At 35.6% G+C, this 14,299-nt stretch overlaps 1 protein-coding gene across 3 annotated transcripts in view; it reads right to left on the bottom strand.

The window, feature by feature from the left end:
- Window positions 1-14,299, bottom strand: part of LOC104600656 (ARM repeat superfamily protein) — a 60,239-nt gene that overhangs the window by 44,031 nt on the left and 1,909 nt on the right. For all 3 annotated transcript variants that reach the window (XM_010263733.2, XM_088900959.1, XM_088900960.1), the window contains 8 exons: window positions 14,178-14,293; window positions 12,623-12,709; window positions 12,428-12,544; window positions 12,258-12,321; window positions 12,015-12,157; window positions 9,287-9,334; window positions 9,103-9,171; window positions 1,101-1,176 (listed from right to left, as the gene is read on the bottom strand). In XM_010263733.2, the coding sequence (XP_010262035.1) occupies window positions 1,101-1,176; window positions 9,103-9,171; window positions 9,287-9,334; window positions 12,015-12,157; window positions 12,258-12,321; window positions 12,428-12,544; window positions 12,623-12,709; window positions 14,178-14,293 (720 nt within the window). The remainder of the gene's footprint in view (window positions 1-1,100; window positions 1,177-9,102; window positions 9,172-9,286; window positions 9,335-12,014; window positions 12,158-12,257; window positions 12,322-12,427; window positions 12,545-12,622; window positions 12,710-14,177; window positions 14,294-14,299) is intronic.

The raw sequence follows: 14,299 nt of genomic DNA, 5'->3' as shown, positions 1-14,299 counted from the left end.
TGAAACATGTATATGTTAAACTTAAAAAATGTCTGAGAGAGGGATCTCTAGATATATCAAACAGTGAGGTTAACTTTAAGAGAAGGTTACAAGGGTGGAAGGAAGTTTTAGATAATAACCAATATATATATATATATATATATATATATATATATATATTTATATATTGCAAATACAATGACCAAAATAATCCAGAAATTGGATTGCAATTGCAATTGCAATGTTGGGTTAATACCTAAGGAAAGAAGTATTGAAATTCCTTCACCATTAAGCAATTTGCCATTATGAAATAGTGTCAGCAAATCAGCTATTCATTCATTATCCATTTATGTTAAAGATTTAGGGCCAACCCCGGTTGATGTTCCCCTTGTTCCACCAGTGACACATCATCCAAATGGCATATTAAAGGATTAAACAGCAAAAGTAAATTAGTTTGGATGTCTATTCCTTTGGCTGTTATGTGCTCCATATGGAAGAAACGAAGCAACAGAATCGTTGAGTATTGATCAAAAAGGAATCCCAAGTTAAGGAAGTTACCAGGAAGGCTATGGCATCAGGTCTATCTTAGGTATAGGTATCAAAGGAATTCAAAAATGTTCCCCCATCCCTCGTACTGTCCTTGCAAGCTAAGTTCTGATTCTTCCCGTCTTTTTGTTTGGTTTTTTGGTACTTATTGCTGATTGTAGAGTCTCTCACTATAACAGGAACTTTCTTGAAGTATAATGCATCTGATATTTCTATAATTATCAATAATATTTTGTTCAATAACTGAATTGAATTCATTAAACCAAAGAAATACAAGAAAGAAGAAGGAAGAGATAAACTCTCTTATCTCTCCCAAAGCATCACAATTTTACAACAAACCCTGATTGCATCAGGGTTTTCAATTATTTCTTGCATTGGGTGAAAAGAGAATAAGAAATGCTAATTGCTTTGCTGGTGTGTTGGCCAAACAAGGTGAAAGGAGATGCTAATCACAGAAGTACAAGTATTATATTGTACTTCTGTGATGCTATCAGTCTCGGCCTCAGCTGACTAGCCAATACTTTGATAACCCTGGTAAGAACCAGGCAACATCTGATGACTAAAAAACTGCTTACCAGAAACACGACAACTATAAGTAACTTCATCCTCATCGGCAAGATACTGGTTAGCATCCAATGACCAAGTATGAGCCTACAAAATAATAACGTATGAACAAAATAAGACCAAAAAAAGAAAAACATAGCTAGAGAAAACTAAAGGTTGGGGAATATGAAAGGAAATAATATTTAAAAATCTTGTAAACTAGTAGAACACTTCATCTGACAGATGAGCAATTGCAGAGGTAAGCATCAAATTCATTTGCAGTTCTTGCAACAATGGTTATCAACTATGGGAATGTCCATGTCTATAAATTATGGGAGAAAATTAAAATAACCATCTACAATTGGATGGTCATGGATGCATATTGCAAACACAAGCACTACACATGTTTCTCCAATTATTTGCCATTTTTGTCCTAACTGCCTTAGTAAAATTGAAACAACTTATGAAACCAACTTGTCATGCTCCCTTTCTTTCTTTTCTTTTTCTTTTGCTTTTCAGAAAGGACTGTAGTTCTGGATCACTATTAGCACTCAGTAGCAGACATTCAAAGAAGTTTCTGTAGTTTCTATAGTCCTCTTTTGATTCATGGGGCATTAAGTCAGAAGGTAGTATTTTCTGTACAGTTAATAAATATGGATCTATTGTAACTGTTTTTGAACACTCCTTGACAGACAAAGGCTCTGTTTGTTTGCTCTTAAGCTTTAATGATGAAGAGCAACCATACATTTTAAGAGCAATTAAGAGCATTCAGTTGCATTTTTCATTCAGCCTTAAATGTATTAGTCCATACGGGACGGTACCATAATTACTCTTTTTGTTTTCCAAAAATACTTTCACATCCTCCTTTCACACTTGAAGGCCCCACATGGAACATTTTTATTATCAAAATATCTCCTTTATTATCAAAAAAGTATAATAATAGTACAAATAACAAAATATCATAAACAATAATAAAACAATAGATAACTTTTAATTAACATTTAACTATTTATTAAATGCTTAATTATTCAATTATTTTTTAATAGTTAATTGTTAATAACTATTACTTTATTAAGTATTTGTTTAATTACAATTACTATATAATTATAATTACTTTTACTTAGTTTTATTAACTATTTAATTATGACTTCTAAATATGTATTTATTTCAATATTCTTTTTTTTGGGAAAGGGTAAAGTAATATTTATTGAGAAGAAATTACACACAGGAGGCTGAGATCAGTCCCAGAAAAGGCTGACTGATCAAATCAGCAATTACACATTCCACCAGGAACTAGAAAGAAAAACAGCTGACACATTACAATTTCTGAAATCCTCAGACACAGACACCCAAGACATCAGTTTGCCCACTGTTTTCTGAATTAGCTCTTCCGGACTTAAAGCCTTGTTACAGAAAATCCTTCTATTCCTCTCAGACTAGATGGACCACAACACAGCAATTGGAATCATCTTCCAAACAGACTTCTTTTTCTTGCTCAAATCCATGAGCTTCCAACAACACAACAGCTCCTTAACTGACTTCGGCATAACCCAACTTAAATTCATGGAGCTGAGGAAATGGCTCCACAGCTGAGCAGAAAACGGGCAGTGGATGCACAAATGGTCAGTGGATTCAGCACTACTCCCACACATACTGCAAGACAGGTCCAAAATATGAATGCCCCTTCTCACTAGGTTAGCTCTAGTAAGACATTTATTAAGAGCCATAGTCCAAACTAGGAAGTTAGATTTAGTTGGACTGGTGGGATTCCACACTTGACGGTCAGGGAAATCAGGAATACCCCTACTACAGAGGTTAAAAGCCAGAGACTTGACAGAGAACACACCATCTGAGTGCCACTTCCACTGCCACTTATCCTCTGAACTGTAATCCAGCTCTTGGTTCTAAAGACAGGTCAACAGACTCAAAACCTCATCCACCTCCCAATCAAAAAGGTTCCTTCTAAATGAAGGAGACCAAAGAGCTAAACCGCCAGATACACTATAGCACTTTGCAACTAAAGCCTCTTGATCCGAAGCACACTGGAAGAGGAGAGGGAAGGAACCAGCAAGGGGTTCATCTGAGCACCAAGAGTCCTTCCAGAATTTGGTCCTGCTACCATTGCCAACTTTAATTGAGACCCCAGCAACCAGAGCTGAAAAATTCATCATTATCCCTTTCCACAAAGAGTTACCCCAATTGGGAGGAGGGTCCCTCGTTCTCCAATTACCCCAATCCACACCATATTTGCTAGCAATGAAAAATCTCCACCAGGCATCATTTTCTGCTGCAAATCTCCAAATCCACTTGCAAAGGAGAGCAGAATTAAAAGATTTCAACTTCCTTATGCCTAACCCCCCTTCATCTTTGGGGATGCAAACTTGCTCCCAACTCACCAAATGCACTTCTTTCTCCTCCTCTCAACCTCTCCAAAGAAAACTCCTTTGAAGTATTTCAAGCTGATTTGCAACATTGTTTGGAATAAAGAAAAGAGACAGGAAATAGGTGGGTAAATTGGAGAGAGTACTCTTAATCAGAGTCACCCTACCCCCAAAAGAAAGGTATTTTGCCTTCCAAGAAGCTAGCTTTCTTTCCATTCTCTCAATTATTGGGTCCCAAATTGCAAAAGAACCACCACACACCCCCAGAGGGAGCCCCAAATATTTGACTGGAAGGGACTCAATCTGACAAGCTAATATACCAGCACAATCTGCTAAGTTGGAAACCTAGCCCACTGGGATAATTTGGCTCTTGTTCCAATTGACTTTTAGACCAGTAATCACTTCAAACCAAGATAAGATCCCAAGGATTAATTCCACCTGTGAAGGGGAGGCATCCACAAAGCATAATGTATCATCTGCAAATTGGAGAATATTCACCTTCTCTCCCCCTGGAACAATTGCAAAACCTTCCCACTCACCGGAAACTACAGCCTTCTTACAAAATAAAGTGAGGATCTCCATTACACATATAAAGAGTAGAGGAGACAGGGGATCACCCTGTCTAAGACCCCTGGAACTATCAAAGAAGCCTATGGATTGTCCATTAACCAAAACTGAGAACTTTGGAGAGGTGGTACAAACTTTAACCCAATTCCTCCATTTCTACCCAAAATTCATCTGTTGTAACACAAGATCAACACATCTCCAATTGACATGATCATAGGCCTTTTCAATATCAAGTTTGCAAATCAGCCCTTGGGAACCTTCTTTTTTCCTGGAATGAATGAGCTCATTGGCAATGAGTACAGAGTCCAGCATCTGCCTACCCGGAACAAAAGCACTTTGGTTATTTGAGATGACACTACCAAGAACCCCTTTCATTCTCTCAGCAAGAACTTTAGCTAAGACTTTGTAGAAGCTATGCAGAAGACCAATCGGCCTGAAATCCTTAATATTCACTACACCTTCAATCTTTGGAATGAGGGTCATAAAGGTAGTATTCAAACTCCTCTACAAAGAACCCCTCTCACCACATCCCAAGATTTAATATAGAAAAGGTTTGTAAGACCATCAGGCCCTGGAGACTTCTCATCAGCCAACAACTTGATTGTTGCTTTTATTTCCTCCTCCGTGAAGGGTCTTTCAATAAGAGATGATTGCACATCACTCAACTAATTAAAAGGAAGGGACCTAAGAAAAGGTCTGAAGAACCAAGACTCCTTGTACAACTTTTTATAAAAGATGGTAGCCACTAACTTATATCTGCCTTAGAGACACCCACCCTGCCCTCTCCCTCCAACCTGATAATTACAGAGGCTCTAGCTCTTGCATTTGCCATTTTGTAAAAAAAGTGTGCATTCCTATCCCCCTCTTTCAACCATGCCACTTTAACTCTTTGCCTCCATTTGATTTCTTTCGACACTGCCAATTTATCAAACTTCATCTTTGCCTGAGATCTTTTTAGTCTATGCTCCTCAGAAATAGGACCCAACTCTTCTACTGAACCAATTTCCTTTATGGTACTCAGGAGAGCATTCTTTTTAGTATCTAAACTCATTTTTCTCCAATTTCCAAATCTTTAATCTTGCTTTGATGGCCCCCAATTTTTTTGCCAGAATGAAAGAACCGGTACCCAATATCTGCAGATCATCCCCATATAGACTTCAACATATTAATTAATTGTTTCTTTTAAATGTTTAATACCAATTATTTAATTATCTAATTATATAAGTATTTTTGAAGTATTATTTAATTATAATTATTTTTGTTTTCTTATATTATTAGTATACTTATTATTTAATTACCTATTTAATTATTTTATTATCTGGTAATGATTATTTTATTATTTATTCAAAATTTAATAACTATTGTTTACTTATTTTTATTAATATTTCTTAAATAACTATTTACTTAAAATTACTATTTATGCATTTATTAAAATAATTATGTCATTATTTATTTTAAATATCCAATAATGATTATTTAACTATATAACCATTATTTAATATTTATCTAATAATATCATTAATTAATTAATTGTTTCTAATTAATTAAAATAATTATTATTTCAGTTAATAAAATCCTTATTAAAAGAAGCAATTAATTGAAATACCTATTTTAATTAATTAATTATTAAATGCTCTATAATTTAAAACTTATTTAAATATTTATCAATTCCATATTTATTAATCATTTTATACTCATTTAATTAATTGTTAATTGATTTATTAATTAGTTAAACAAACTTCTCCATATTCAATGTTTATTAACCACTACTTGAATCTATTTGGAGTAAGTACCTTCCAGCCAAGATCATCAGCTGAGTTGTTCTCTTCCTGATCAAAGATCAATGGAAGAAGAAAAGCAAGAAGAGTAGGGAGTTGTACTCCTTTTGCTATGTGCTGGGTTATTTGGAATGAGTGGAACAGGAGAATGTTTGAAGACAAGTCCAAAAGTATTGAGGTGCTAGTGGCTTTAGTTGGGCATTATGTCTCATATTGGGCTCTGGTGCTCCTTGAGTTTGAACAGATTGGCATATCAGATTTGGGGGAGAACTTTTGGAATGTGCTTGAATTTCAGATTTAACGGTCACTAGTTTGTATTTTTTTTATCAATAGATGCTTTGTATTGATGAGGTGCCATCTTGTCACCTCTTACTTTGTAGCCTTTTTCCTTATTAATAAAATTTATTTTATTACTCTTAAAAAAAAAAGCTTTATTAGATAATGGGAAAACCATATGTGCAAAATGTTCAGCACCCCCTTTCGATTTTCCGTATATACAATTGTTTCCCATCATATTTCTTCTGTACATCACATTTTTTGCCCAAAAGAAATGATCCCTTGTTGCCACTTTGCTTGGCCAAAATGTCTACCAAGCTGTTACCCTACCTGTTAATCCAAATGCATGTGACCTTCAGCTCCCATGTCAAAAACCTGATATCTTTCATCATATAACAATGCTACCACATACATTGAATGTTGCTTCTAATCCAGCACATACCACCTTAGACTCCCTTTCCTCTTTTATGTCGCAAAGACATACTTCTCCCTATCCTTAAGCCTTGTAGTACAGTCATTAGTTCTGCCTTCAATGAATTGCCTACACCAATCGACACAGAAAATTGCAATGGTATTCCCTCTAACATCTCTAAAAGCCCCTCCTATTCCTGACAGTCCAGGATTTTTGAAGCTGCACCCATCAAAGTTCAATTTCAGCTGCCTTGTCCTTGGTGGCTTCTCCTATCGATTGATCACCCAATTTCATCCTCTAATGTCATCTATTGAAAATGGAGCAAACAATTCCATGGATTTTGCCCAGCATCCAACCATCACTGTTATACTTTCAACAACAACCTCTTTGATTGTTGATCCCTCTTTGAAGATCCTTTTGTTTCTTTCCTCCCATGTTGACAATAAAATAACCTCCCTACTGCATCTCTAAAAGTCTTTTCCCTCTTGGTTGGCATGATTTGATTACTTGAAAATTAGTATCAAACAGCCCAGCTACATTTGAGGAATCCATCTGCATCCAAAAAGAGAAATAAACCATACCAAAATGCTATTCACAAAAAGCACATGAGATCACTGTTTTGAAAACTGGACCAGACTGGATGGTCAGACCATTCAACCCGGGAACCGGTCATGGCTCCAGGTTCAGTTTTGGACTGGACCACTTTTTTACAAAAAAAAAAAAGTATTGAATTAGTCAAAAAAACACCAACCCGGGCAGTCGAACCACTAAACTATTCAACCCCACGGCAGTTCGTGGGTCATATTTTGTGGTATATAGGGCATCAAACAGGTTTTCAAAACCCAGATCCGACCTGATGTGCCTCATTACCTTGTATTTATTTAATTCTGATGGTATTTCTCATTATTTAAAAATATTTTATGGTACATTTTCAGAATTTATAAATATTTTATGTTTTTATTTTATTTATGACATCACAGGTCAAACCACTCGACCTGGATGGTTGAACCACTGACCCAAAAAATGGTGGCCAAAGAGGTTCTATTTCCAGGTCAGTTTTCAAAACCTTGCATGAGATATGTAAATGGTGAGTGGACTCTCCACAAGCAAAACAAAACAAAAATGGGAGGAGATGAACCAACCTGGTCTCTTTTGAAGACTTTCACATTAGTGCTAATTTTCAAGTGGAAGACACTCCCAGCAAAAACCCCTAATCTTAGGGAGCACTAGCCAACTCTAAATCTGTTTCACTAGAAAGGCTATGAAGAAGAAGAAGAAAAGACTTGAAGAAGAGAGAAAAAATAACGCACAAGAAAAGAAAATAAAAGAGGGGTCAACAGTTCAAATACTGGCATCCAATCTAGAAGGCTCAAGCCTCAAGGAAAACATAATCCAATGACTTGAGTAGTGCTATGACATTAGGAGTTTCAAAATCCATATTCCCCAAAGTCCTAGATTATCCCACTAGGAGAGAAAAGGAATTTGATTAAGATTCATGATGATGATGATGATGATGACGCATCATACATGAATTAACTAAACATATTCAGGAATCAGGAAGAGGTACCATGGTGCTTATTGTTTGCTGATCACAGTGTATTAATTGATGAAACTAATGAAGAATTAAATGCAAAATTTGGTCTATGGACAAATACCTTAAAGACAAGAGGTTTTAAAATAATAAGATTAAAATAGCAATCATCCTAATGCTATGTAAAATTAATAAGAATAGGAGGCAAATCAGAATACACTTAGGATTAGAGACCAACAGATAATTCAATATGACCTCTTCCGTTACCTTGGTTCGATAATTCATAACAAGGGGGAGATTGAGGAGGATGCTGCCCAAAGAATTAGAGTAGGATGAGCAAAGTGGAGTTAAAATGAAATTTTTATTAATGGTTTTAAGGCCAGAAATGTTGTATGGAGCAGAATGTTGAGCAGTCAAGAAACAGCACATCCAAAAACTTTAGTGTGGCAGAAATGTGTATGTTGAGATGGATATGTGGAAAAGCTAGAAAGGATAGGATTAAAAATGAAGTCATCTGAAGGAACCTAGGAATAGCTCCAATGCGTAATAAAATGAGAGAAATTACACTAAGATAGTTTAGTCATGTGCATAGAAGATCATCTACAGTCCTAGTGATACACCTCCTTCCCGATTGACTTTTGAATTGGTTAGCTCCTTAAAAAAGCTTTTTAAAAGGCCCAAGTTTCTCACCCTATCCTTCAACCCATCCTCACAAAAAAAAAAAAGGAATGATCTCATCTGACTTGTTGAATAATTCAGCCACAATCAATTAAAGAATAAATGGCATCTACTGTTAAAAGAAGAAAAACGGTACCATCACTCTTTCACTCCCTACCCTCCAAGCCCAAAATTAACCCACATTGTTTACCCTTGAAATTAGGTAATCATCTATAAGGGTGGGAAAAAAGGGGATAGGAGTCCCCTTGCCTCAGCAGTTGGTTCAAAGTGGCTATATGCAATATGCCAAGGCTGATAGTCTCCAATTTTGTGGCATAGAATGGTTCACTAACATAGGCATCCTTAGAAAGACAAACTTTCGCACACATTATGCAAAGTTAAAATGGTTTACAAACTAGAAGTTAGAGATACCTGTTGCTCTGTTATCTGCAAAAATGGAATAGTATAATATACCAACTCTTTGACATTCTTCATGATGACCTTCAAAATTTCAAGACAACATTACATACAGTAAAAAAGTAACCATGAGAACTGAAAAATGTGGGGGAAAACAGGAGACTGAAATATATTGACTGAAGAATAAACCAGAGCTTACCTTCACCAATTTAGAGCTACCCACGATGGTCAACAAAAACTCAAATAACTGCAAATTAATGAAATAATGGAAAGCATAAGAAAGTAGAAATAGAAAATAAAAGATTGCTGGAATCTACAGAATTGATATTGAATCAAGATATTAGAATAAGCACCAATAACTTAAAAGGGAAAATTACCAACTTGTAGTGCATATGTTATATTACAATTAAAATGATAAATAAATAGAAATGAAGAATGAACAAGGTATGGTGTGAACATGAAGTAGGCAACAGTTGCTGAGTGCATTTTGTGTAATAATTGCCAAATGTTGGAATATCCCTCCTAGGTTCCAACCACCTAGTGCAGTCTAAGCTAGGAGGCTGCCTACCAAGCAAAATGGTAATTGTTTTCCTTGTGCAAACGAAGAAAACAATTTACCCATCAGATTTTTCAGAAACAACAACACTTGGGATCAGGACAACAATAACCCATTAAGACCTTAAATTCATCCAAAGAGATATACTTATCAACAGAGGATAAATAGCAAGACCAACTTATTCAACAAATAATAAGTTGGTTGCATTTGGTAGCATGGAGCAAACTTCTAACTGCTAAAATTTTGCTTTCTAGTGGTTGGGGGTTCATTTGGTGGCACGTCCAAATCCACCATCTGACCTCCAATAATCCATCAAAATAATCTATGACAGAAGCACCCCCAAACATGGTAGGAGGTCGTTAAACATCTTTAGGACAGATGCCCCACAACAATTTTCTAATTGTATCTTGTGTGCCACATATTATGACCATAGAATTTTTCTTATTCTATCTCTAGTTGTTTCCAAAATATATTCTATTTTCAATAATGGTTATCAAATTATAACTACAATGTTTTTCCTTTGTTTTCTTACTTCATCAGAGAATCCCTCCGGTGTTTTAAAAGGATAAGGGCCATTTTGTGCCCAAGGTGCAAGGCAAGGTGTACACCTTTCTGAACCAAGGCACAAAAATGCAAAAAAAAAACAAAAAAAAAGCTAAAATTTTCAAAAAAAATGCAAAATATTAAAAATATTAAATGCATTATTAACTAATAATATAAACTTAAATTTTAAAAATAAATGTTTAAAAAAAAACTATTATCACAAATTAAAATACATAAACATAACATGTAAAGCATATTTAAAATGAAAATTTAAAAATAAAATCAAGCATAACATATAAAACATATCCAAGCATGTAACCTCTTAACCTATTATTTTTTTCCCAATTGCATTACTTTAAATAGCTAATGTGATGTTAAACATTATGCATTCATGATTCTATGAATTGCCTTGATACCAAACCCCTCAAGGCAAGCCCAAATAAGTCCATATCAGGGTCTTAAATTCTTAATCCCTATAAAAAAAAGGTTTCATACCTTTAAGTGTCTTTTAAAAATATCTTTTATTATGATGAATGAATGAACAACATTAACAAATATGGGAATATTTTTGAAGCTTCAGCTTGATCAGGGACCGGGGATGGAGCCCCCGGCCTAGCTTCTAAGCACAAAAAAACAGAAAAAAAGTGCACAGATTTTCAAAAGGTGTGCACCTGAGCTTAAGCGCAAGGCAGACCAAGTTGTGCCTTTTGAAAGTGTTGCACCTGGGACCTAGCTGAGGTGCATATCCTAAAATGTGCCTCACCTGTGCACCTAGGCATGCCTTAGGCACGCCTTTTAAATCACGGAATCTTTCAACTTATTTTCCATTCTATTTTTTAGTTGAAAGACAGAAATCTTTGTAGATGTTTCTTGAATGTTATTATAGATGTTTCTTGGATGTATTATCCAGTATAGATCCATTAACATGGAACACCCATTTTTATGTACTTTAATAAGGAAATTTTTCATTAAAAAGAAAAAGAAATACAAAAGAAAAGTGATAAGATTTCACCCGACAGAAAGGCACAACCAAAAACCCCTACAAAGATAAAAATAAACCCAGAACACACCCAAAGCCACATATAGACAAAAGCCAAACTCTACCAGATTTTGGATTTGCATAAATTGTTAAAATGTGTTAACATTTTCTTATGTACTTGAATTTGCATAAATCATGGTTTTGAAAACCAGACCGGAAACGGAACCGCTTTGGCCACTGGTTCCTGGGTCAAAAGGTCCAACCATCTAGTTCAAACCCGGGTTGGACGGTTTTGGGGTCCAAAACCAGGCCCAGACCTATGGTCGTTCCCAGGTCAACCAGTCCGGTCCAGTTTTCACAACCATGGCATAAATTGTTAAAATGTGTTAACATTTTCTTATGCACTTGGATCCTATTTTTCATCCTTGATCACCTAAAGCCCCTCTTTCAACCCACAAAGCCCAGTTCAATTATCAGAAACACACACACACAAACAAAGCCAACCACCAGATCTTAAATTGATAGGACCCACACCCCATCCTACATATATAACTATTGCCTCAAGACATAACCAAGCAATCATTAGACAACTACCTTAAGTGCATCACTATGCAAGTCAACATCAAAATTTTGCAAAATAAATTATTAAAATTGTTGCAAATGACACACTGAATTGGAAATTAAAAACTTAAGTTCTGTATATGTCCATGCAATACTGTCAGGATCTATATGTTGGCATGCCAATCAAGGTGCCCAAGGTGATAAGTATCAGGCCCTTGACACTTTGGTTTGGCAATGGTGCATGATGACATATCCAGTTAAAAAAGCATGTGATACAAAAATCAATACCTGGATGACAAAGGACTCGAGGCTTTTTTCTGAACCGTCTGAATCATATCTTCCCAAATAGGGATCATCCGAACCTTGAATTGATGATTGCTCGTAGACTTTTAGAGATGACACAAATGTCTGCCACAGAGGTGTCACTATAACTGCAACAAAATGGATTTGCACTGGGTCTGTATATGACAACCTAAAAATCCCGACAAGTAGATAAAGTAAAACATGGGCTTTTTTTCTTGTTTGGCATACCAGAAAACTCTGATTCTGTAAGGCTCGGGAAATTCTGAACAAACTGATTCAAACATTTCAACACCTGGAAGTTGAAATTTCATGATATCAGACTTTCATCAGCAGAGTGTTTATACTCTTTAGCAAAATAATAATATTAAGTTTCTACAGACCAAAAAAAAAAGATTTACCTCCATCCTGATGCTCCAATCATCAGGATCCTCAGACTGTACAGGAGGTTGTAATATAATGGAGAATTGTTCCATCCATGATCTAAGCATCGGCAGCATCAATGCACTGGTTTCACTCTGAACAAATAGATCCTACCTCAGATATTTCATTAAAGAATAACCGAATCAAACCAAATACCAGAATTCACATGATACCTTATACATGCCACTCATCACCCCCAGCATGGAAGTACATGAGTGAACTATTGAAAGTGCCTTCATGCGCAAAGGCTTGTCATATACCTAGAAACAAAATATAGATAAGGTTAGAAAATAAACAAGGTAAAATAAGCCAAAATACAGACTGGTATCTTCTAATGTTTGAGGAAAAAACATCTTGTACGATAGGAGAGCAAATCATTGATTAACATGGACTGAGGTGGCTCTCATGCAAAGGAAATTCCTAAAGAGATGCAAGAGGCTTGATGTTATCACAGTTCAGTTCAAGGTTCAAAATATTGTTACATATCGGCCGATACATATAGTATCGTGTCATGGCCTTCCCAATACGCCCCTACAGGGGGTGTTTCGGGTCAGACCATGGTTCAGAGGGTAGCCGGGCCTTAAACTGACCCCTCAAAACAATATTTGAAAAAAAATTAAAAAAAAAATGCACCAATACAGGCCAATATGCCAGTAAGGCGTATCGGCCTGTATTGATACTTTGAACCTTGGTTCAGTTCATGAAATTCTCAATGAACTTTTAACATAAAAAAGGGAAAAAGAATAACATATAAATTAAAATTAATAACAATTAATAGAATTTGTTTAACTCAGCATTCACCCAAAAAGAATCCATCATATTTCTTTTTAACAGAAGATTGAAAAAATATCAGTATCTTGCAACAGTTTTTTAATACAATCTAAAGTTTCTGCCTCTTTTGTTACTAGGAGAAAAATAGATGAACAAAAAAGAAAGAATATTATATATCCAACAAAAAAATCAAAAACCAAGTATAGTTATTATAGCCCCAATATACCCATCACAGTCCCTTATGCTTCTTTTTACTATGTTAGTATATATAGGCTATAGCATCCTTCATTGGATTAATCTACCTCTTGGATCCAAATTGGGCTTCTAGCTTCATTTGATTGGTGGAAGTAGAATTAACTTCTAATCTAGTGAGAATAAATGTTTCCTTAGCCTCTGGTCTGTAGGCTTGTTGGCTTCACTTCCTCTGCTTTAGAATATGCCTATGCCTATGTTTTTGGGCCTATGGGAGCTTAGCAATGTTTTCATTCCCTTGCCCCCTGTTAAACCACTAACTAAATAATATTCATAATGCCCTTTTGCTAATAGCCTAATAGGAACTCCCTTATGCTGCTCAGATAGGACCCTATCAAATGAGCCCCTTCAATCTTTGGAAAAGCACTTTCACTTATGATCTATGTTCCTAAGGTCTGGTTTGTTTGCAGTGCAATTTCATTTGCACTGATGCAAAAGTATGGAAAATTGGGAATGCAAATTCTGATTTACTTTTGTTTTAGTTTTTGCCTTATTTTATTTGTTGGGAATGCAGATGAAATAAAACAAAACCTGAAGCAAAGTAAGGTAAGACCCATAGCAAAAGGGAACCAGACATTGCACTCTTATGCATTTGTACTAGTGCAAATGAAAATGCTCTGCAAATAAATGAAACCTAAATCTTAGGTTATATGTGTCTATGTATAGAGAGAGGGAGGGAGGGTGGAAGAAGGAGAGGGAAATAACCTGGGGAGATGATACAATCGAATGCAAGCATGGGAACAGAACAGGCACTAATGTTGGTACTACAGTATCATCCAAATCACTAGAGAGAAGAGCCAAGCACCTTAGACCTCCATTCACTGTAA

Source organism: Nelumbo nucifera, chromosome 3, assembly GCF_055504915.1.
Source record: "Nelumbo nucifera cultivar China Antique chromosome 3, China Antique-T2T, whole genome shotgun sequence".
In the NCBI taxonomy this organism is placed as follows: Eukaryota; Viridiplantae; Streptophyta; class Magnoliopsida; order Proteales; family Nelumbonaceae; genus Nelumbo; species Nelumbo nucifera.
This window is presented reverse-complemented; position numbering and strand designations above follow the sequence as displayed.